Source organism: Macaca nemestrina, chromosome 9 (assembly GCF_043159975.1).
Source record: "Macaca nemestrina isolate mMacNem1 chromosome 9, mMacNem.hap1, whole genome shotgun sequence".
In the NCBI taxonomy this organism is placed as follows: Eukaryota; Metazoa; Chordata; class Mammalia; order Primates; family Cercopithecidae; genus Macaca; species Macaca nemestrina.
Window position 1 is genome coordinate 68,882,045 of NC_092133.1, and position 25,122 is coordinate 68,907,166.

At 36.2% G+C, this 25,122-nt stretch overlaps 1 protein-coding gene across 3 annotated transcripts in view; it reads right to left on the minus strand.

Annotated features, from left to right (window-relative positions):
- The window catches only part of LOC105466042 (mitochondrial calcium uptake 1), a 262,886-nt gene that overhangs the window by 138,740 nt on the left and 99,024 nt on the right, over positions 1–25,122 (minus strand). For 2 of the 3 annotated variants that reach the window (XM_011714868.2, XM_011714869.3), the window contains exons 5-6: positions 19,052–19,095; positions 18,301–18,468 (exon numbers count right to left, since the gene is read on the minus strand). In XM_011714868.2, coding sequence (XP_011713170.1) covers positions 18,301–18,468; positions 19,052–19,095 — 212 coding nt within the window. The remainder of the gene's footprint in view (positions 1–18,300; positions 18,469–19,051; positions 19,096–25,122) is intronic. The other variant, XM_011714873.2, reaches the window with a different exon arrangement.

Here is a 25,122-nt window from a genome sequence, read left to right on the forward strand (position 1 = left end):
GAATTTGTTATTTCTCATTTGGTTGTTGAGTTCTAATCTAAGTTCTTTACATATTCTGGATACTAGATCCTTATCATATATATATTTGCAAATATTTTCTCCTATTCTGTGTGTTGCCTCTTCACTCTTGATAATGTCCTATGATGCAGAAAAGTTTTAAATATTGGTGAAGTCCAGTTTATTTTATTATTTGTGCTTTTGATGCTATATTTAATATTTCATTACCAATCCAAGGTCACGAAGATTTACCCCTAGTTTTCTACTGAGGGTTATAGCATTTGCTTTTTTTTTTTTTTTTTTTAGGTTATTGATCCATTTTGAGTTAAATTTTGTATATAATGTGAAGTACGGGGTTCACCTTCATTCTTTTGTATGTGAGTATCTAGTGGACTTCATACCATTTGTTGAAATGGTATGACCTTTTACCACTGTCTTGACATGCTTGTTGAAAATCAATTAACCACAGATGTGTGGGTTTATTTCTGGACTCTCAATTTTCTTCCACTGTCTGTGTTTATGCCAGTACCAAATCGTTTACATTTTTGTAATTTTAAAAAAATTGCAATAAAATGCATACAACAAAATCTGCCACTATAAACATTTTAAAGCATAAGTCTCTTCAGCTCTGTGCATTTTTTTCATTCTTTTTCCTCTCTGCCTCAGACTAGATAATATCAATTGACCTATATCGTGAAGTTCACTAATACTTTCTTCAGCCTGCTCAAGTTAGATGGTTGAATCCCTCTAGTCAATTTTTCCACTCAGCTCTTGTACTTTTCACTTCCAGAACTTCTATTTGGTACCTTTTAAATAATTTATATGTATCTATTGAAATTTTCTGTTAGTTCATACATCATCCTCCTCTTAGCTACTTAACTACACTTTAGGCAGTTGATCTAAAGTCTTTGAGTAGTACGTATAATGTCTGTGCCTCCTCAAGGATACTTCCTATTTTATTTTTTCTGTGATTGGGCTGTAATTGATTGTTTCTATGTATGCATAATTTCTTGCTTAAATTGGACATTTTGTATATTATAATGTGGTAACTCTCGAAATCGCATTCTTCCCCTTCCTCGGGGTTTGTTGTTGCTACTTGCTGGGGGTTATATTTGTTTGTTTAGTGACTTTATTAAACTCTTCTTGTAAAGATTATATTATTTGTCACATGTTGTCACTCAAGTCTGTTCACCTTAGTGAGCAACTAGTGATTTGACAGGCTTCCTTAAATGCCTGGAGCCAAAGGGGGAAAAATACTCTCTGGATCTTTTCAGATTGGCTCTGCATTGGGCATTTCTTCAATGCTTACTTAGCAAGACCATTTACAACTCTCTCTTAACCTTAAGATTCCTGCTTGCATGGGGCTTAAATGTCAGCCAGACATGAAAGCTCAGGATCTTTTAAGGTTTCTTCTGAGCATTCATTCATCCCTAAGCCTTCTAGACTCCCCTGTACATGGTGAAGCATTTCAAATCACTTGTTCTCCCATGTATCTCCTTACAAAGACTCTTCCTTCCCAGGCTAATTGGTTTGTCTGCTGCTTATCCCAGGCTGCTACAGTGAGTATTATTTACCATTAAATTTTTTTGACAATTGCTGCCCCAACCCCCTAAAAGCTCTGAAGCAGGTGAAACAAGGGCAAGCCTCAAAGCTGATTCCTTAGGGAGCCACCAGACAGGTTGATGCCCATATCCAGAGTCATCCAAGAACATGATCCACATTGCTCATTCTGACACCAGCAAGTTCTGTCAGGAACAAGGGCCGCCATCCTTATGGCTGCCACTGCACTGGGGAGTTGGGGTGGTCACCAGGTAAGCTAAAATACAATGTTTTCTGAACAAATTTTAGCAGCTTCTTTCTTTTAAAGCATTCTCCTGGTTGTTTTAAGTCTTTGATTAGATTTTACAGATCTGAACAAGTTAACTGACAGTTTTTGGCAGCTTAATTTTTGGTTTAATGGAGGGATGTAGTTTTGGAGTTCCCTGCTCTGTCATTTTTTTATCTCTTTGTACTTCTTAACCTTGACAGTCTTAAAGGGCACAGGTGAGTTATACTGTAGAATATCCCTCATTCTGCATTAGGCTGATGTTTCTTCGTGATTAGATTCACATCTATCTATCACAAACTATGAATTCATGTTGATAACTATAATTCCTTTCTAGGACACAATTTAGTCTTATCCCTCATGCACTTGTTACTACCTTCTCCAAAAATGAGAAACCTGGTTCCCATTATCATCAATATATTTACTCAAGCTTAGAATACACAAAAAGTAGTTTCACAACTGCTAATCCCATCTCTGTAGAAAACAAACATATCCATATCATCTAGAGTTCAACATTTGTTACTTTTAAGGAAAATCTACATATGTTGAAATGCAAAAATCTAATGTATAATACACATTTTTATCAAGATATAGAACATTTCCATCACTTCTGAAAGTTCTTTTATGCCCCTCCATAATAAATTCCTACCATTTCACCATAGATGAGTTTTGCCTGTTCTAGAACTTGATATAAATGGTATCACTAGTATATAGTTTGGTGTCCTGCTCCTTTGGCTCAGCATAATGTGGGGAAGATTTATCAACGCTGTAATCATCAGTAGTTCATTTTTATTGCTGAGTAGTATTTTATTCTGATCATTACAAAATTAAAGTATATAATAAATGTAAAAGCATTCCTGTTTCTCTACATCCTCTCCAGCATCTGTTGTTTCCTAACGTTTTAATGATCGCCATTCTAACTGGCATGAGATGGTGTCTCATTGTGATTTTGATTTGCATTTCTCTAATGACCAGTGATGATGAGGTTTTTTCATGTTTCTTGGCCGCAGAAATGTCTTCTTTTGAGAAGTGCCTGTTCATATCCTTCACCCACTTTTTGATGGGGTTGTTTTTTTCTTGTAAATTTATTTAAGTTCCTTCTAGATTCTGGCTATTAGCCCTTTGTCAGATGGGTAGATTGCAAACATTTTCTCCCATTCTGTAGGTTGCCTGTTCACTCTGATGATAGTTTCTTTTGCTGTGCAGAAGCTCTTTAGTTTAATTGGATCTTATTTGTCAATTTTGGCTTTTGTTGCCATTGCTTCTGGTGTTTTAGTCACAAAGTCTTTGCCCACGCCTATGTCCTGAATGGTATTGCCTAGGTTTCCTTCTAGGGTTTTCATGTTTTTAGGTCTTATATTTAAGTCTTAAATCCATCTCGAGTTAATTTTTGTATAAGGTGTAAGGAAGGGGTCCAATTTCAGTTTTCTCCATATGGCTAGCCAGTTTTCCCAACACTATTTATTAGTTAGGGAATCCTTTCCCCATTGCTTGTTGTTGTCAGGTTTTGCAAAGATCAGATGGTTGTAGATGTGTGGTGTTATTTCTGAGGTCTCTGTTCTGTTCCACTGGTCTATATGTCATTTTGTGATGTGCGGTTTCTAATTCTTTAGTAAAAAATTCTACACTGTTCTTCCATGCTTTTGCAGCTGGGGTGGTAAAGAAGTAGAGAGGGAGAGAAGTTACTTGTATGTTTTCAGAGGCATGCTCTTGTTAAAGAGTGGTTCAGATACATTTAGGATTATGTATCTATTTACTAACTCTTAAGAATTTATAAGTGAATTTATAGAGTATCCAAAACTGAGGAAGATTCTTACAAAATTCATGACAGTAATTACAGACACAAAAATTATCATAAAACCATCAAATTTGATCTCTCAAGTTATTCAAAGCTAGGAAGAACATAAAATAAGTATGTCAAAATTTAGGAGGAAATGGGAGTCACTAAAAAACAAACTTTTAGATTATTCTGTGCCTATGGCTGCTTCTTAGCTGGTGTTTTAAAATCAAAGACCTGAGTCTACCATTTGATCCAGCAATCCCACTACTGGGTATCTACTCAAAGGAAAATAAGTCATTATACAAAAAAGATACTTGCATACGCATGTTTATAGCAGCACAATTCACAAATGCAAATATGTGAAACAAGCCCAAATGCCCATCAGTAAACAAGTCGATAAAGAAACTGTGGAATATGTACACAATGAAATACTACTCAGCCATAAAAAGGAACAAATTGATAGCATTCGCAGCAACCTGGATAGGACTGGAGACTATTATTCTAAATGAAGTAACTCAAGAATGGAAAACTAAACATCGTATGCTCTCATTCATAAGTGGGAGTTAAGCTATGAGGATGCAGACGCATAAGAATGATACAATGGACTTTGGGGACTCGGAGGTTGGGGGAAGGGTGAGGGGGTGAGGGATAAAAGTCTACAAGTTGGGTACAGTGTACACTGCTCGGGTGATGGGTGCACCAAAATCTCACAAATCACCACTAAAGAACTTACTCATGTAACCAAATACCACCTGTTCCCCCAAAACCTATGGAAATAATTTTTTTTTTTTAAAGAAAGAAAATGTCAAGTAAAATGATCCTTCATTTAATCTTTTGGATGGTGTTTAATCCTTTACTAAATTTTAGGTCATTTTTTTCCCCTAAGCAAACACCATTTATACACTTCAGGGGTGATAAGGAGGCATATTCCAAGAAGAACATAATCTTATCAGACTGGTAATAATGTTCATTTCCTCTCACTGCCCCAGAGGTAGTTCTATTCAATTTACTGACCAATGTTACTCCTTTCAGAGAACAAAATTATGCAAAATGTTTTAAAGCAATGTGCTCACTAACTTAAATGAACAAAATATAACTTTTACTATTCACTGATATGACTAGTCTTAGATCTTATTTATTTCAAAATTTAAAATGTAGTTGTAGGTACAGTATCACCAACACATTCAAATTACTGATCTCAAGTAAAGGCAAGTGGACATTATTACAGGTTTTTGATATTGATCTCAACTGTACCATATCCTCAATATTTTCATTTTTTAGATAAGCAGAAAGACTTGAAAGTAAACTTATTATATAGCAAATTATACACTACACATGTCTAAATGGTACGCTTCACAGTGAGTCAAAAACCTAGATTGTTGTACCAGATGACTTTATGCTGAAGCACCCACACTTTGGTTTCTGAGCAATCACATAAACTTATAAAATACATGGTTAAAGTTGCCGGTGCCATGAGGGGCACTGGGACTGGGATTTCCAGACTCATGAGTGCTAAGTGTGCTCAAACAGTAAATCCTAACTAGTTACAGGGTTGATCAAAATAGGGTTAATAATTTTGCCTTCTGGGACTCAAGTATATGAAACCAAAGACAGAAATCACATCTAGAAACTTTTTCTCATTTCTTCTAGTTAAGATCTAATTTGAAGTTATAAAGTTCAAAAAAACTTTTTCTAGTTAATAGAAGTTGATGGACTATGTCTGCAAAATCAATGTTTACATATCATCTAGAATTCAAAACATCTTTGGCATATAGAAAATCTGATGAAGAACACAGCTTTACTATTTAAATTAAAGTGTCATCCTTTATGGGACTGAAATCTTTGGATTATTTTAGTATTAATATTTCTCCACATTGCTGAAATACATTTCATAGTCTATCTAAATCCCTTGAGTAATAGTTGAGGTTGTACATCAAAAACAAATTAATGATAATATGCTTCTTCTGGAAAATACAATTTGGCATATCATTTCCAAATGATAAATAGTATTTCTACCTAAGGTTGGGGTCAAGGTATGTGGTGGGGTGCTAGAAAGACAAAATTCAGCAATTTTCCCATGCAATTAATGCTCACACTTCATTATCTAGTTGGTGCATGGATTGATGCCAAAGCCTTGGTAAAACATCAATCTTAAACAATCACACTATTTCCAATCAAATTAAAAATGTTGCACAGCTAAAATACGTTACTCTTATTCCCCACCCCATCTCTGAACTTGCAGAAGGGTAGAATTTGGGGATATGTCAGATAACAATGAAATCAAAATGCTTCTAATTTGAAGTAGTTTATGATTCCTCTTTCTGAGTCAAATTTTCTTCTAAGCTTTTCAAAGGTAATATTGCATTTAAGACAAACACACATAAATTACTGTGCAACAAACTGGAAGGTGAATGCTTAAGATACTGTAAACTTCACTATGCCAGAAAGCAATTCTCTTTTCAGTCCCAATTCTAACCACCTCAGCTGTGAGAACAATTCCAAATACCTGGAATGCAAAGGTTTTCTCATCTCATTAACTAGATGGCTTCAGAGAAGATGATACAAATGAAGATGTTTTTAAAAAACAGTGGCAGATGATTTGATTAAAAAGCAGTAATAAAACATTTTAAAAGTCTACTGGAATGGCATTAACTTTAAAGAAATGATACAACTTTACTGAAAAGGATTGTTTTAATACTCGGCATCTGAACGAGGTATTATCAAAACTCTGGAAGGAGAAAATCTACAACTCTACTATTTTCTACCATGTTATTTCTGCATACTAGCTTCAAAACAGCTTTGAGCAGGGGAATCTGTGTTCTATGACTTGATTATCTGCTACCTAAATCTAAGAATTTAATTTTGAACTTTGGCCACTCAAATGGATCATTGCTAAAAAGAACAGTCCTGAGATGAGCAGCAGTGTTGGTTTTAGTCACTTGGGTTATAAAAGGTTTCTCTACCACTTAATGTAAAACCAGTCTCAAGTAAAAATCTTGAAAACTAAGTCAATATAGTGATTTCACCTCCTTTCACTTGGAAAAAATTTGTATAAGAAAAAAATGTATCATAAGAACAAAACTTAAAGTTTCACTCTGAGGATCACCATTCACAACCTTGATCTAAACTGTTTTAGTAACTATCACCTCCCAGGAAACCGTTTTGATGAAGGATTTTAAAATCAATTTTGAAAACAAACAAACATTTATAAGTATCCCTTAAGGACCACTGACCATTAAAGACACCATTAAAGACCATGAAGAACTTAAGCATTATACTTCGCATATTCTGGAAGTATATGAACTGGAAGTGGCTGACCTCAGTTACAGGTGTTAGCATCTCATTTGATTTACTCTCTTTAGTAAATGCCAGGCACTGTGCTAGGTACTTTATATTTGCATTATCTCTTTAAGTCCTCACTGCATACTATTATCTGCACTTTACAGATAAGAACACTCAGGTTTAGAGAAGTTACATAAATAGCCAAAGGTGACAATACTATTAAGTGGCAGGAGACTCCAGAGCCCATGTCATGAATCATTTTATGTTACATTGTATCAACTACACAGGAACACACTGATATCTATATTGTTCCCAATTTCTGGAAAACGTTAACCAGGACTGAATATTTTTGAAATACTTCACTACCATAAAATATTGACCTTGGGGCTTAGTTTGTATCTGCTAACTTAACTTGAAGTTGAAGAGGAAAGAAAGTCCAAGCCAATGATATAGGCGTACATTTTATTTTAAGGCTTTCACTTACTCAAATGCATATTTTGATCATTTTGAAATGTGCATCACTTCAAGAGTGTAATGTTCTTTAATTTTTAATTAATAAATGTTAGATTAATTTGTAATTGGTGAAGTTTTTCATTCAAGTTTAGAATTTTAAAAAATACATCATGCCAAAAACAAATATGCAAATAAAGGACTATCCTCACACATTCTCTACAACCAAAGATCATAAATAGATGTTCAGGCTAAGTTGAGAACTCGTTTTACCAGAATAGAAGGAGAAATAACTTGTTTAGTATACCTCTTATGGAACTTTAATTGTGTGACCTTAAAACATGCTAGAATGTGCTAAAATATAAGAAAAAAGAAGTTAGCCTGGAACTAAAGAAAATTGTCTGATAGCAAAGTGAATTTTGAATCTTGGTTTATGATGAAAAAGCTAAAGATGAAGGTGTAAGAAATGCAATGGTTAGTCATGTTTATGTTTTCAAACCAACAATGATAAATCAAATGGGTTCGTTGTCCCCAAATTCAAACACAACATAATCTAAAATAAAAATGGATTTAAAGATATTTTAATAGGAGTCTGAATATTTGAGACAACTAAGTAAACTACACCCTCCTTTGGCACACTTAATGATTATATTATTATTTATTTTCTCAACTTAAATAATCAAACACATGGGTTAGATTAACAAACTTTAGTAGTGGTGGAACTCAGAGACTGGAAAGAGACATTATGGATACTCCTCACAGCAGTCTAAGTATTTAACAGCATTAATAAACTGCATCTGAAGAACAGCATTCTATGGTACCAGGAAAACAAAATGATCCCAGACTTTCCACAGGCAATAGAAACTTAGCATGCAAAGAACAAGTCACTGCAAGGAAGCAAGCAAGAAATGCCTCTTCTACAAAGTAACTGTTCATTGACCTTTGGAAGCTTAAAGGATTCATACTAGTGCCACCAAAATGAGTGATATTCATAGAACCCAATATAGGTAAACAATTCTCCCACTACCTAAGAAAAGGTTTATTATTCTTTAATATAAAAAGTTTATTCATAAGATAGCCTTAAGAATACAGAAAAGCTTGATTTTGAATCCCTGATCAACCAAGGACATTACCTTAAATAGTGAGAGTTTAAAGAAGACTGGTGCTCTTTTGTCACCTAATGTTGACTACTTAATGCTGCAGATTCCAGAGACTTTTAAGCACTTCCCAACTGCTGCCTCTCGAATCTATTCCTAATTAGTAAGGACACCTATCCAAGTCCAGCCATTTTAAATCTTCCAGCCGTAAGCCATACAATTATTAAAGGAGAGGAAGAGTTTTTAGCTACCCTCTACAAACTGTCCTACCATAATTAGAAAACCGGAAGTGGCTGGCCTCAATCACAGGTGTGTCTTACCTGATCTACTCGGTACTCTAAAATAGAATTCCCAGGATTAGAAACATTGATAATGGGATCATCCATACATTACTCTGACATAATTTTTAATGTATTTGTCGGTTTGGTTCAGAATGCAGTTAAAGGCAAAGGTATTTAGGAAGATAATCTATTGTACCAATAATAGGATACCTAATTTGAGGGTCTGGTAAGGGGACTACCAAAAATACACTCCAGGCCGGGCGCGGTGGCTCATGCCTGTAATCCCAGCACTTTGGGAGGCCGAGGCGGGCGGATCATGAGGTCAGGAGACCATCCTGGCTAACACGGTGAAACCCCATCTCTACTAAAAAAGACAAAAAAATTAGCTGGGTGTGGTGGCGGGCGCCTGTAGTCCCAGCTACTCGGGAGGCTGAGGCAGGAGAATGGCATGAACCCGGGAGGCGGAGCTTGCAGTGAGCCCAGATCGCGCCACTGCACTCCAGCCTAGGCAACAGAGCGAGACTCCGTCTCAAAAAAAAAAAAAATACACTCCATTAAGAAGTACAGAAAAAGTGTACTATACAAATAAAGGGCACCCTGTGGTCTTCGTTAGTTATATCATTAGCTATTTTAAACCAAATGATGTTTATAATTCAGCTTAATTTATATTTAATTACTACAATTCAGTTTCATTTATATTTTTAAGACTGCCAACCACCAGAAATGTGAGAGTAATCTTTTAATGAATAAATTTTAATAATTTATAAATTATCATTAAAGAGCCCAAGCCTTCAAAGATCAATTTAAAAAGTACTTTTAGCAGTGTCCTTGAAGATCTCCTTTGCCAGCCTATACATATTCTTTTCATGGTTTTCTCCAAATATTTAGTTGCTTTTCCAAGTTAAAGTCATTGATTAGCTCAGAAAAGCAAAATAATAGTCTTTCTTGGTGTCCCATTTATCTCCCCTTAAGCTATTTTATTGCGCAAAGTGCAACCAAGCAACTGCTTATTTGTATTTATTATGTAAGAAATTTCAAAAGAAAAAAATAATTTTTAACTTGAAGTTACTGTTGTCTCATCAGTTACAGTTCAAGTAGGAACATAATATCCCAAATAAGACTTTTATTTTTGTTTTAGAGACAGGGTCTCACTCTGTCACCCAGGCTGGAGTAGTGTCACAATCATAGCTCACTATAACCTCCAACTTCTGGGTCAAGCGATCTTCCCACATCAGCCTCCTGAGTAGCTAGGACTACTACTGTTTTTAAATGTTTTCATAGAGATGAGGTCTTGCTATGTTGCTCAGGCTGGTCACGAACTCCTGGGCTCAAGCGATCCTCCTGCCCCTGCCTCTCAAAGTGTTGGGATTACAGGCATGAGCCACCAGACCTGGCCTCCAAGTAAGACCATTTAAGTGACTCAATTAATAAGTACCTCTTATACTTAATAAGAGTGATTAAAACAACGTTTCTTAACCTTTTGTGTAACATATAATGTTAAAACTTCCTTTTCAATCATGCTGGGTATTAAATTCTCAAGGACTTTGTGCAGTGCTTGGATTGTCATATTAAAGATAAAGTATGTTAATTTAAAGTGACAGGAACGAAATCATTCTGAAGGGAGCAGGGCAAGAACATATGCATCATGCACTGAACTTTTGTTCCTGAAGCATTACTATGGATTTTGGAGCATTAAATAATTTAAAGCACATGCTGCTGAATCAGTACCTGCCAGAAATCCTAATCAGAAGATGAGAAAAAGAAAAAACATTGACATTGTTTGATTATATGAACAAACCAATCAAATATACATATCACAAAACAAAATACACAAAGAAACAGTTAAAACCTGTAATAATATCACTGAACACCTGGAAGTAGCAAATGAGGAATACATAGAAATGTTTTAGATATTATGTACTAGGCACAATAAAACAAAACAACGATGTCTCAATACCATTTCATTTACATAATTTTTTTAACTTTATGGCAAAATAGTTGCTTTGCCACTCATATTAATATAGGCAATCAAATATGGATGAGTTCAGATAATTAGTAACTACTCTAAGAAAGAGTACAGAATGGCTCCTTAGAAAAAGGTCTCCAAAATTATGTTGCATTAAATAAAGTGATACCCACATTAGTATTAAAAAAATAAAGTCATCCTGACCATGAAATAAAATTTGACCTATATTTACCATCCTATTCTAACCACACTGAGTAGCACTGTAAAATTTCTTGACTGAAAAATATATGCTATTAACAATTTACAAGCCTACAGCTGGAACTTATGTGACAGAGCCCAAGGGATTTTACAGCACAGGAATGAGGTGAATCACTGTGAACACAGGACAACTCAGATATGTGAAATCGAACTAGAGGCCTCTCTTTGTTAATGGACTCGGTATTTAACCTGGGCTAGTTGCTCATTACAGAGATAGCACAGGAGACTTTTACAGCTAATTGAACTGGGAAGGAAAGGGCTGTGGAGAGAACAATTACACAGAGGGTATACTAGTCTGCAGCTTTTCACGCAAACGAAGAAAGAAGATCATGTATATGACAGCAGAGAACTCCTTTCATAAACTGAGTATAGGGCTCAAAGTTATGCAAAACAGCTATAATTTGTAGAGCTAGATACTTCACCTATTGTCCCAATATTACTGAGAATGTAACTGACAGAGAGGTTAACTGGTCTCTTGCTCAAAGTTACCCATCAACTATGTGGGAAAGCCTCCATTTAAATACATGACTGTCTATATCCAAAGTCCACTGTTTTCTTACCACTCTATTACACATAAAGAAGTTCAGCAATCCACAAGATTGTTTCTCATACCAATTCAGCATACTTTATAACATCTACTAACCATTTACACACAGCTGCCAAACAGAGTACTGAGATACTCAAAATGGAAATGCCTTGGAAAATATTTCAGATACCAAAGCCAGATGTTTTTTTTTTAGGGTTGTGGTATGTAAAAAAGAACTAAAGTTGCTAATTTGTAAGAGGAGAGACAACTGAGTAAATGTTTTAAAAATAATTTAAAGAACTTTGGATGGGAAAGAAGGAAGATGGCAAAATCTGTAACTAAAAATAAAAATAAATTCCAGCAGGTGTGAAAGGATATGTTGAATTTGTTCCTCAGTTCACTTTTGTAAATTAATTACATTCTTTTTTTTTTTTTGAGACAGAGTCTCACTCTGTTGACCAGGCTAGAGTGCAGTGGCGCAATCTTGGCTTCAAAAAAAAAGGACTGAGCACTTCTCAAGATGCCAAGTGGTGTCCATGGTATATGAAAAGATAATGGAGCCAATAACAGTAAAATTTATATTCTGATTTTTAAATTCAGATATTAAAATGTATATATCCCATATTTTCTTTCTTTAAAATGAAGTGTTATGTGGTTTCTGAGGTTAGTATGAATTTCTAGTTGTACTTTATCAAAGCAGAAAAGATTAACTTCAACTCTTACAAAAAAGAAAGTGAAACATCAAGGTTTTTTGAGCGAATAGTATTAAAGCAGTAAACTTTTAAAAAAAGGTCATATAGACAACTGGATTAGACATTCAGAAGGTAGTATCACATAGTGTTCAAGAGAATTTGGAATCCTAGCTATATGATTTTAGGCTGGTTTCTTATCTTTTCTGTACTTTCTTTTCTTTTCTTTGTTTTGTTTTTTTGTTTGTTTGTTTTTTTGAGACAGGGTCTCACTCTGTTGCCCAGGCTGAAGTGCAGTAGCACAATCTGCAGCCTCTACCTGCTGGGCTCAAGCAGTGCCCCCACCTGATCCTCCTAACTGAAACTAGAGGCATGCGTCACCATACCTGGCTACTTTTTGTAGTTTTTGTCGAGAAGGGTGGTCTGGAACCCGAGCTCAAGCGGTCTCCTAAAGCACTGGGATTACAGGTGTGAGCCACCATGCCTAGCCCCTATTTTCTCAATCCGTAAAATGATGATAAAAATAGACAGCTAAGATAGTGGTTGTGTGCACTAAATGAGTAATTATGTGTAAGCCTGGAACATAATAAGCACTCAAAAAGCTTCTTATTATTGGCGATAATTCCCACAAGACAAATATAGTCAAGCATTTTTCATTTAGAAATGTCACATTTCTTTTTTTTCTTTCTTGAGACAGAGTCTTGCTCTGTTGCCCGGCTGGAGTGCAGTGGTGCCAACTCAGCTCACTGCAACCTCCGCCTCCCAGGTTCAAGCGATCTGTCTCAGCCTCCCAAGTAGCTGGGATTACAGGTGTGCACCACCATGCCCAGCTATTTTAGATTTTTAGTGGAGATGGGATTTTTACCATGTTGGCCAGGCTGGTCTCAAATTCCGAACCTCAAGTGATCCGCCTGCCTCGGCCTCCCAAAGTGCTAGGATTACAGGCCTGAGTCTCCGGGACCAGCTCAGAAATTTCACTTTAAACCAAAAAAATAAACCACTGACAACCAATGAGCGAAAATGGGGTTTTAAAAAAGAGCCCAGTCATCATGCCCAAAGTAACATGTGACTTTGAAACATCTGTGAGGAACTTCTGGCTTCAAGGAAATACTTATATTCTCTTGGCATCTGTTACAGTGTTTTTAAAGCAAGAATTTCCCTACATAAAGAAAAAGAATACAGAAATAAATGATACACCCTACTTTAAAAATGGGATTGATAGGGCAAATGAAAACACAGATAACAAGAAAGACTAATAAAATTATATTTACATATTCACATTTAGCCAAAAACCTGAATAAATATATTAATTAACCAAGAATTTCCACTTGACTGATTTCAGGTCTCTGGAAGCCGAGAGAGAGGGAAAGAAAGATGTGGCTAATTAACAATGCAGAATTACATGTCACATTATAACCTGTTATCTAAATTTCACTAGAGTAGTTCAAATAAATGTGGATATTCATCAAACCCTGTCCCATGAGACTTTTAGTACCCTATGTTCTAATTTACATTTCCTCAATCTTCAATACATTTAACTCTTAAAAGACAGAAAATTCCTTAACAACTTACTATATATGTCAAGGAGTAAAACTACACTTGACCTTATTCTAGGGTCTTATTTTATCTGAGAAATAAAGTAAATAATTACAACTTGAATAAAGCACCAAGAAGTATTACATTATAGGAAAAAATGTGTTCATATTCTCTTTAGAAGAACCAACAATTTCCCCCAAAAGGAATGGTATTTTAAAGTTAATTTGTTAATATTTTCAAAAAGACCTTTCACCTAGTAAAAGAGAATGTAGTAATATCAAAGCTTTGATTTTCAACTATGACTTCCATCTGTTCCTCTACTAATCATATTATCTGTTATAAACACTATAATCAATACTTCCCTTTCTTGGTTTTGACTATACTTTCATCTCTTTACAGATAAATGTGGATAATATTTCATTTTTTATTTGATGTAAAATGTTTTGTTCCATGTAAACAAATATTCTTGTAGATAATATAAAGGAGGTGGAAATATAATACATATCATTTTTTTCTTCCAAGTCTGAGAGATTGTCAAGGTTCTGAGGGGACTGTAGTTCCAAGTAATGGAAACAACTCAATTCAGAGGCAGTATTTCTGAAATGTTCAGGGAGAGGTTGGGGGAAAGGGGAATCAATAGGTAGGAAAGAAGAACAAACCTGTTCTCTAAAAAAGAAATACATGGTGGTATGATGATAATGAACAATTAGTTTCAATAGACAATTTTATTGCTTGAAAATAGGGTATAAGCTTTATAGTTTTTAGAAGAGATAAGGGGATTGCATCAACAATGTGGAAGTTGGTATTCCTTGCTTAAGAAACAATTTTATCTATACCATGCAATTTTATTCTGTGACTTTATAAGAAAACATGGTGACATTTGATGTGGAGAAAGTTGTCTATTATATGCAATAGACACAGGAAATACAAAATATAATTTCTATCTTTGGTTTGCTGAGGGGAAAAAAGGGGTAAGAGAAAATGGGAAAATAAAGAAGGCTACAAACCACTTGAAATAAATCATGCAAATAAAAGAGAGCAACTAAATGATTACATGAAAAGAATATTTAACAGTAATGTAAAATAAAGGCTCTACTTAGAAATAATTGTTTTATAGGTCAACTAGATGGTAAAATCACAAAAGACGATAAACAAAACAAAGAAAAAAATTTAGTTTTCATTAAATAAATAATCCAAAATCCATGAAATCACTGTATTGACAAATTGTTAGTAGAATACAGGGATACTAGGGGAAGGGGCTTTTTTGTTCTTTTTTTTCACAAGAAGGATTCAACACAGGAAGGTGCATTTAGAAAGAATCTACGACATATTACATTAAAACAAAAGCCGGCCAGGCTTAGTGGCTCACACCTGTAATCCCAACACTTCGGGAGGGCGAGGTGGATGGATTACCTGAGGTCAGGTAATTCAAGGAGTTCAGGAGTTCAAGACCAGCCTGGCCAACATGGTAAAACCCCGTCTCTACTAAAAATACAAAAAAAATTAGCCGGGCATGGTGGTGGACGCCTGTAATCCCAGCTACTCGGAAGGCTGAGGCAGGAGAATCGCTTGAGAACCCCGGAGGCAGAGGTTGCAGTGGGCTGAGATCATGCCATTGCACTCCAGCCTGGGCGACATGAGCGAAACTCAGTCTCAAAATAATAATAATAATGTCAGAATATATTTTGTATTACCATCTCTATAATAATGCTAATAAGCTATAATAATTTTCAAATGGCTTCTAAGATAAAATCCGAACTCTTTCAAGATTTAAAGTTTTAAACTTTTAAACCTAGTCTCATATTTTAAAAATAATACCACTTATCTACGAAACATATTCTTAAAACCAATGGTAACCATAGCTGTTACCATTCTTTATACAAGGCCTATGATAGTAGATACAAGTGACAATAATAATGTATTTCATAACTTTTCTACAAGGGAAATTGCTAGTATTCTAAAAGTATTAGTGTCCATTAACATAAAGTAATAATGGGCTCTGGAAAAAGATTCACCTACAAATTCAAAAGCTGCTTAATTAAATTCAGTTCTCACTGACTATCAGTTGAAATAGTAATGTCTCATTTACTTCTTACAGGGAACTTTCCAGTTAATTAAACGGATCAGGAGAAAGAGATTTTAGCAAAACAAGAATTAACTACTCAATTATTTGTCAATATCAGTTGGGCCACTCTTTCCTATTTTGCATCTGGAGGTTCCACTACTCAGGTACAAATTTAAAACATCCCAGGAAAATATTTTTATATTTGTTCTTACTTTCAATGACAAAAAGTCTGAAGTTTAATTCAATTAGAAGGCAATAAAATAATCTAGTGTTTGTTACTGGTCAAATTTTGGACTTTGTTAAATGGTGTGCTAAAAGTTAAGATAATGGGGGCTAAGACAATAGGAATAAATAATTCTTTCTCTAAGCATTTAATAGCTAGTTTACCTTACAAATTAAAAAAAAAAAAACAGAAGAAGAGGGAAAAATTATCCATTTAAAAATCAAAGCAAGTCTAAAAAGAAATTCCTCTTAGGTGTTTAGCTTTCTAACTACATTTCTGGCCATAATGCACAAAATTACTACAATATCATTATCACACAAATTGTTTTTTTAAACAGAAAATTGTCTTAGAATTCATATATTCTAGAAGCAGCTACTTAAGAATTAAGATTTTCTGAATGAGAGAACAAAAAAGTCATGAAGATCTAAAGAAAAATGATGGTGGCTCACACCTGTAATCCCAGCATTCTGGGAGGCTGAGGCGGGTGGATGATGAGGTCAGGAGATCAAGACCATCCTGGCCAACATGGTGAAACCCCATCTCTACTAAAAACACAAAAATTAGCTGGGCGTGGTGGTGCGTGACTGTAATCCTAGCTACTTAGGAGGCTGAGGCAGAATAATCGCTTGAACCAGGGAATCAGAGGTTGCAGTGAGCTGAGATGGCGCCACTGCACTGCAGCCTGGCGACAGAGCGAGGCTCCATCTCAAAAAAAATAAAAATAAAAAAATAAATAAAGAAAAATGAAAAGACTGACAATTGAGAAAGTACTGACAGTTACAATTACCAGGCGAAAGACTTCATATGTAACAAAAAAAACATGGAAAACTTTTAAACTGATCAAACACTAAATGAATCTGGCACTCTTCATTACATAAGGTTTTTTTTTTTTTTTCTTTTAGTCTTTTCTTTTTTTTTTTTTTTGAGACAGACTCTCGCTCTGTTGCCCAGGCTGGAGCACAATGGCATGATCTTGGCTCACTGCAACCTCTGCCTCCTGGGTTCAAGTGATTGTCCAAATAACCAAAATAAGTCATTTATTGCCGGGCGCAGTGGCTCACGCCTGTAATCCCAGTGCTTTGGGAGGCAGAGGCGGGTGGATCAGGAGATTGAAACCATCCTGGCTAACACAGTGAAATCCCGTCTGTACTAAAAATACAAAAAAATTAGCCGGGTGTGGTGGCGGGCGCCTGTAGTCCCAGCTACTTGGGAGGCTGAGGTAGGTGAATGGCGTGAACCCGGGAGGTGGAGCTTGCAGTGAGCCGAGATCGCTCCACTGCACTCCAGCCTGGGTGACAGAGCAAGACTCCATCTCAAAAAAAAAAAAAGTTATTTATTAAAATGAATTTGCTGTAAGTTATTACTGACTTTATGAGTCAGACCTCCACCTCCACCAAGGAATATGTGATTGACTACTGTAGTTGATTTTTTGCAAGTCATTAAACATTTATTGTTTGCCTCCTGTGGGCCAGGCCCACGCTGGACTCTGAGTGACACAAGAACAGGTAAGATAGGGACCTGACCCTCCAAAGACTCTGAAATCAGAAGTGTTGCAGTAAGTCCTCACGTTGGATACGGTACTTTACTATAGATAAAGCAGAGACACCAAGGATCAGAGAAAAGATGAAACTGTCCCAAAGCAGAGTTAGGATCTTGAGCCTGGCCGGGCGCGGTGGCTCAAGCCTGTAATCCCAGCACTTTGGGAGGCCGAGACGGGAGGATCACGAGGTCAGGAGATCAAGACCATCCTGGCTAATACGATGAAACCCCGTCTCTACCAAAAAATGCAAAAAACTAGCCGGGCGAGGTGGCGGGCGCCTGTAGTCCCAGCTACTCGGGAGGCTGAGGCAGGAGAATGGCGTAAACCCGGGAGGTGGAGCTTGCAGTGAGCTGAGATCGGCCACTGCACTCCAGCCTGGGCGACAGAGCGAGACTCCGTCTCAAAAAAAAAAAAAAAAAAAAAAAAAGAGAAGGATCTTGAGCCTAGGTCTCCTAACATCTAGTTCAGTGCCCTTCCTTTCTGATCATTCTTTTAGAATATGTGACTTTAAAATGACGATATTCACAGATAGAGGCATTTTAGGCACTGTGCCACCTTAATAGGAAAGGTAATTTTTACACAGGTAGCCTTAGCTGAGATCTCTCAAATCTTAAGGCAGCTATTCATTATTTTCACTTGTATAAAAGAGCTCGACACTTATCTCTCCACCTTACCAGGATATGGAGTTTTATGTAATAATGCAGGAATTGGCACATTTCTGCAAAAGTCATCAGTTTCTACTAACCCTGACCTCTTCCCATCTAGACCCTTTTTTGTGATCCTGCCTTTTCCAGCCACTCCATGATTTTCCTTCTGACTTCCTGTTCATTGTGCTCTGCAGAGCCATGCCTGGCTCTTTCTTCTTTCTGAAGTGCTTTCTTCCTCCTCTGTAAAATTGACCCTTTACTTTTCTTTCTGACCCTGTGTAATATTTTCTTTTTGGAGAATCTGGCCTGAAAGGAAAAAACATGTTTGACTGCTTTATGAGATAATAAAACTGAAAGTCTCATTTTCTATACCTAAAAATAATTTGTTATATTATTTATTCAGGTATAAATAACTAAAAATAAGTATAGTGCAAACTTATAGGCAAATCTGGAATAGTCTTCATAATTATTACAAAAGCACTACAAGGACCTTTGTAATTTTCTAGTTAAGATTATTGCTAGACACTATCACAAAGTCTGAGAAAGGTCAAATCAGGGAAGCGTTTTGTAAGAAATGCCAATACAATATTGGGGGGCTTATTAATCTTTATGATGACTATTGAGTTAACATTCAAAAGTCAACAAACACTGAATTAGCCCTTAATATAAATAGCAGGCAATACATAAGAGTTACCTTACATGGAAAAATATAGAACCTTCTGCCTCTTTCTGTAGAGGCACATGGAGGCACAGACCCCCTAACCTAAGCATGCTCTTTTGATAAGATAAACAGGTATTCAGTCATTTCTCACACATAACTATAGAGGAACTTAAAAATCTTCTCAGTAAATAATAGGATATATGTATAGAAGAGTCATAGTTTGCTCACCTTTCCATCAAAGCGTTTTATTATATATTGATCCAGACCCAAGTCTGTAAAAGAAAAGGAAAAAACATTTAGCTACTGATTATAACTCAAGTGAAACATATAAAGAGCTGTCAGCTCTTGGTTTTGTTTCCGGCCATTCAATTAAAAGTACAAACCATTTATTCAAAGGCCACAGGAATGAATATTTTGCTCCACTTTCAGATTCAAAGTGTGAGTGCTAACAGATACCAACCCTTTTATTTTACATATCAGAAAAGTAAGGCTCTAAGAAGGTAAAAATGTGCAAACCTATTCAACAGTAGAGTCCAATTAGAACTCCGGACTCCTCCCAAAGTGGTCCTCTTTTCACTATATCAAGGTGCTATATTACTTTTAATTAAGGTAAGGAATATTAGTTTAATCTGAATGCATAATTTTTTTTGTATCAAGTCCAAATAAAATAAATACAAAAAAAAAAAAAAAAAAAAACTACTGCAATACAACTAAACAGTCACAAACAGACCATCTTAATATTAAATTTTTAAATTGGGTTAAATGTTAACTATTTACTTGGGAATGCCTAGCTCTGGATTCTATGCACTGTGAAAAATTAAGTGAATATATTCGGTGGCACTGAGGGCAGGGATAGTTTTGTCTTTGCACACAGCTTTATCCCCAGCATTTCGAACAGTGCTTGATCAATAAATATCTGCAAAAGAATGAATGAATAAGATACAGTCCTTGCCTTGAAAAGTCACAATTTAGTTAGAAAGACATATGGATATAATAATTAACATTACAAGGGAGCATACAATCAATTCAATAAAAGGGTGCTGTGGGAGTTCTGAGAGTGGAGAAATCAGTACTCGGTTACACTTGTTTTCTTGCATAATTATTCAGTTCTTTTCTTTCAGTTGCCACTAGTTCAGGCCTTTACCTCACTCTGCCCACATTATTACAATCATCAGATTATCACTGCTCCCAGAAAAACCTTTTTGCATTTCTAATTTAAACATTTGGTTATACATTCTTCTTATCTGCAATGTGCCTCATCTTCCAGAAGCCAGCCCTAAACAAACTGACCCATTGACTGTAAAAGAAATAGATAATTCATGACACAGAAAGAAATGTCAGAAACAATTTTAATTTGCAACCTGACAGATATTTAGGAGAGTGTAAGTCATAAAGGCTGATATTTATCAGAACATGCTTCTGATAAAAGAACAGAGAAAGAGTTCTAGACAATTAAAACTTTGATTGCCTATCTTCCCCTATTTTTTATTTTATTTATTTTTTTGAAACAGAGTCTTGCTCTCAAAAGATGAGGATAAGGTAACCTCCCAAACTGCTGCCAAAGGACAGCAGGATAGAAAATAGAAAATATAAGACAGAATTATAGAAAACAGAGACTCAATCCAAGAGGTTTAGTATCCAATTAGATACAGGATCTTTCTCCTTCAGAAATAGGGAGAAAATAATCCAAAAAAATACTAGCAGAAACTTTCTCAGAACTATAGAGAGACAAACTAAAAGACCTTACCAAGTGTTCTAAGCATATTGAACAAAACAGTACCCACACTTCAGTGTATGCTTGTGAAATTTGAGAATACCAAGGATAAAAAAATCCTAACGATTTTCAGGCAAAAATCTTCCTGGTTCCTTACACAGGCATGAGAATCAGAATAGAATCAGATGTCTCACAGGTAAAACCTGGTACATCAACTAGGGAGATATATGCTTACTAATTGCATCAGCACTGTCCAACAGAAATATAGTGTGAATAACAAATGCAAGTCACATGTGTAATTTAAAATTGTCTAATAACCATCTTTAAAAAGGTAGAAAGGAAGAAATCCTGTCATTTGAGGCAACATGGATAGAACTGGTTGACATTATGTTAAATGAAATAAGCCAGGAACAGCAAGTTAAACACCGCATGTTCTCATTCCTATGTAGAAGCCAGAAGAAGTTGATCTCATAGAAGTAGAAAGTAGAACAGGGTATACCAGAGGCTGAGAAGGATAGGGGAAATGGGAGGGACTAGAAAAGATTTGTTAAAGGATACAAAATTACACCTAGATAGGAAGAATAAGTTCTAGTGTTCTATAGCATTGTAGAGCTAATGACAATATATTACACAGTTTCAAATATCTAGAAGGAAGGTACCGACACAAAGAAATGATGTTTGATGGTGATATGCTAATTATCCTTATCTAATCACTATATACATTATATGTATCAAAACAGTGCTATGTACCCCATAAATATGTACAATTATTATGTCAATTTAAAAATAAGGTTAATTAATTTTTTTTTTTTTTGAGACGGAGTCTCACTCTGTCACCCAGGTTAGAGCGCTGTGGCATGATCTCGGCTCACTGCAACCTCTACCTCCTGGGTTCAAGCGATTCTCCTGCCTTAGACTCCCAAGTAGCTGGGACTACAGGCACGTGCCACTATGCCCAGCTAATTTTTGTGTGTGTGTGTATTTTTAGTAGAGACAGGGTTTCACCGTGTTAGCCAGGATGGTCTTGATTTCCTGACCTCATGATCTGCCCGCCTCAGCCTCCCAAAGTGCTGGGATAACAGGCATGAGCCAGCGTGCCCGGCCAAAAGTAACGTTAAATTTTTAAAAAGACAAAAAGAAACAAGTGAAATTAATTTCAATACTTTATTTAACTGAATATATCCAAATAGTATCATTTTAAGTAGTAATCAAAATATTAATGAGATGTTTTACATTTTTTAATACTACATTTTCAAAATCAGGGGTGTATCTTGTAATTATAATACATCTCAACTCAGACTTGCCACATTTCAAGTGCTCGGTAGCCAAATATGGCTACTGGCTACTGTATTAGATAGCACAGATTTTAGGTTATCAGGGCAATACCCAGAATAACTCAAAATGTAACTTAACATTTTAAAGGTGGTTACTTCTGTGACATGAACTGTGGAGATGGAGAAGATGGAACAGATTTATGTTTCGTATTTTATGCTCTTCATTATACTAAAAAAAAAAAGGTGAGGGGGAAGGGGCATGGGAGGACAGCCTGGTACTCACTGAGAATTATTGTCATTTTATAAGCAAATACTGACATGAAGTAGGCCAAGAGTTTCATGATTTCAAGTTGAAAGAAATGATTATTTCACCTTGTTATGTTCTGATTTATTTATCTGCCAAATGAAAGAGATGGTTGGATTAGATCAGTTCTTAAAATGGTTGGAAGTGGAGTGTGGAGAATGTGGATGGATGAAGTAATTCAAGCTATTGTCCCTAACTACTCCTCTAGAAAATCTAATAGGCCCAATTATTGGGGGCGGGGAGAGCATGGAGAATGAAAGGTGAAAAAATAGCGTGTGTAGTTTAAAAATAATACTTAGGTGACTTCCATATGACAGGATTTCCCTTTCAGTTTGCTACCCAAACCTTTTGGTCCCAGCTTAGAAACACCAGACTATAGCTATGTTGTTTTCACTGAGGTGTTTCCTATGGTTTTTAAACTTTTATTCAAAGAACTTTCAGTCATTTAATTTAATGCTCACAGTGTGATATAAACACTACCTTTGCCTTTTTATTGATAAGAAAGTCAAGGCTCAGAAGGTTAAAGGGCTGTTTTTTTATTTTAACTCTAATAGTCTTCTAATTATGGCAGTTGCCTCTTTTCTTGAGTCCACACCCAAATAATATGTGTGTAAAAGTAAAGTATGTGTAAACGTACACACATACTGTTAAGAATAGTCTCAGTTTAAGCGTCAGAGTGAGCATTTAAAAGACTTGTTTTAAAGACAATGGCAACTAACTTTGTCAAACTCATTTTGTCAAAAGACACAAGGGCAACTGAATCAAATATGTCATTTCAAGATCTATAAATTAGAATTTAGGTAAATGGAAACTGAATAATTTTAGTTAAGAAGTCTAAATTTTATCTCTCAAAATTTAGAGATTCTTTTTTTGTTAACACTAATTTTTTTTCAATATCTTTTGTAGTACAAGTGGTTTTTGGTTACACTGATGAATTCTATGGTGGTGAATTCTGAGATTTTAGCACACCCATTATCCGAGTAGTGTACACTGTACCCAATATGTACTCTTTAATCCCTCATCGCGCTCCAACCCTAACTCCAAGTCCCCAAAGTCCATTATGTCACTCTGTGTGTCTTTACAACCTCATAGCTTGGCTCCCACTTATAAGTGACAACACATGATATTTGGTTTTCAACAACTGAGTTAACTTCACTTAGAATTATGGCTTTTAGGGGCCGGGTGCGGTGGCTCACGCCTGTAATCTCAGCACTTTGGGAGGCCGAGGCAGGTGGATCACGAGGTCAGGAGATTGAGATCAAGGTGAAACTCCGTCTCTACTAAAAAAATACAAAAAAATTAGCCGGGCGCAGTGGCAGGCGCCTGTAGTCCCGGCTACTAGGGAGGCTGAGGCAGGAGAATGGCGTGAACCCGGGAGGCAGAGCTTGCAGTGAGCCGAGATCACGCCACTGCACTCCAGCCTGGGTGACAGAACGAGACTTCATCTCAAAAATAAAAAAAAAAAAAGAATTATGGCCTCAAGCTCCATCCAAGTTGCTGCACAAGATATTATTTTGTTCCTTTTGATGGCTGACTAGTATTCCATGGTGTATATATACCACATTTTCTTTATTCACTCATTGGTCGATGGGCACTTATGTTGGTTCTATATCTTTGTGGTTTTTTTGTTTGTTTGTTTGGTGTTTTTTTTTTTTTTTTTTTTTGAGACAGAGTCTTGCTCTGTTGCCCAGGCTGGAGTGTAGTGGTGTGACTTTGGCTCAATGCAACCTCTGCCTCCTGGCCTCAAGCAATACTCCTGCCTCAGCCTCCTGAGTATCTGGGATTACAGGTGCGTGCCATCACGCCTGGCTAATTTTTGTGTTTTTAGTAAAGATGGGGTTCCACCATGTTGGCCAGGCTGGTCCGTAATTAATGACCTCAAGTGATCCACCTGCCTCGGCCTCCCAAAGTGCTGGAATTACAGGCATGAGTCACCACGCCCGGCCCATATATTTGCAATTATGAACTGTGCTGCTATAAACATGCATGTGCATGAGTCTTTTTCATATAATGACTTCTTTTTATTTGGGCAGATACCCAGTAGTGGGGCTGCTGGATCAAATGGTAGATCTGCTACTTTTAGTTTGTTTTTTTTTTTTTTTTTGAGACAGAGTCTCACTCTGTTGCCCAGGCTAGAGTGCAGTGGCACAATCTTGGCTCACTGCAACCACCATCTCCTGGGTTCAAGTGATTCTCCTGCTTCAGCCCTGAGTAGCTGGGACTACAGGCGTGTGCCACCATGCCCGGCTAATTTTTGTATTTTTAGTAAAGAAGGAGTTTCACTATGCTGGCCAGGCTGGTCTCGAACTCCTGATTTCATGACCTGCCCACCTCAGCCTCCCAAAGTGCTAGGATTACAGCTGTGAGCCACTGTACCCGGCCTACTTTTAGTTCTTTAAGGAATATCCATACTGATTTCCATAGAGGTTGTACCAATCTACATTCCCACCAGCAGTATAAAAGCGTTCCCTTTTCACCACATCCACGCCAACGTCTATTGTTTTTTGACTTTTAATTACTGGCAGGAGTAATGTGGTATCTTTTTGTGATTTTAATTTGCATTTCTCTGATGATTAGTGATGCTGAGCATTTTTTCATAATTTTGTTGGCCATTTGTATATCTTCTTTTGAGAAATATCTATTCATATCCTTTTCTACCTTTTGATGGGATTATTTGCTTTTTTCTTGCTGGTTTATTTGAGTTCCTTACAGATTCTCAATACTAGTCCTTTGTCAGATGCATAGTTTGCAGATATTTTCTCCCATTCTATGGGCTGTCTGTTTACTCCGATTATTTCTTTTGCTGTGCAGAAGCTCTTTAGTTTAATTAGGTCCTATTTCTTTATTTTTGTTGCATTTGCTTTTGGAGTCTCGGTCATGAATTCTTTGCCTAGGCCAATGTCCAGAAGAGTTTTTCCAAGGTTATCCTATAGAATTTTGACGATCTCACATCTTATATTTAAGTCTTTGATTCATCTTGAGTTGATTTTTGTATGAGAGATGGAAG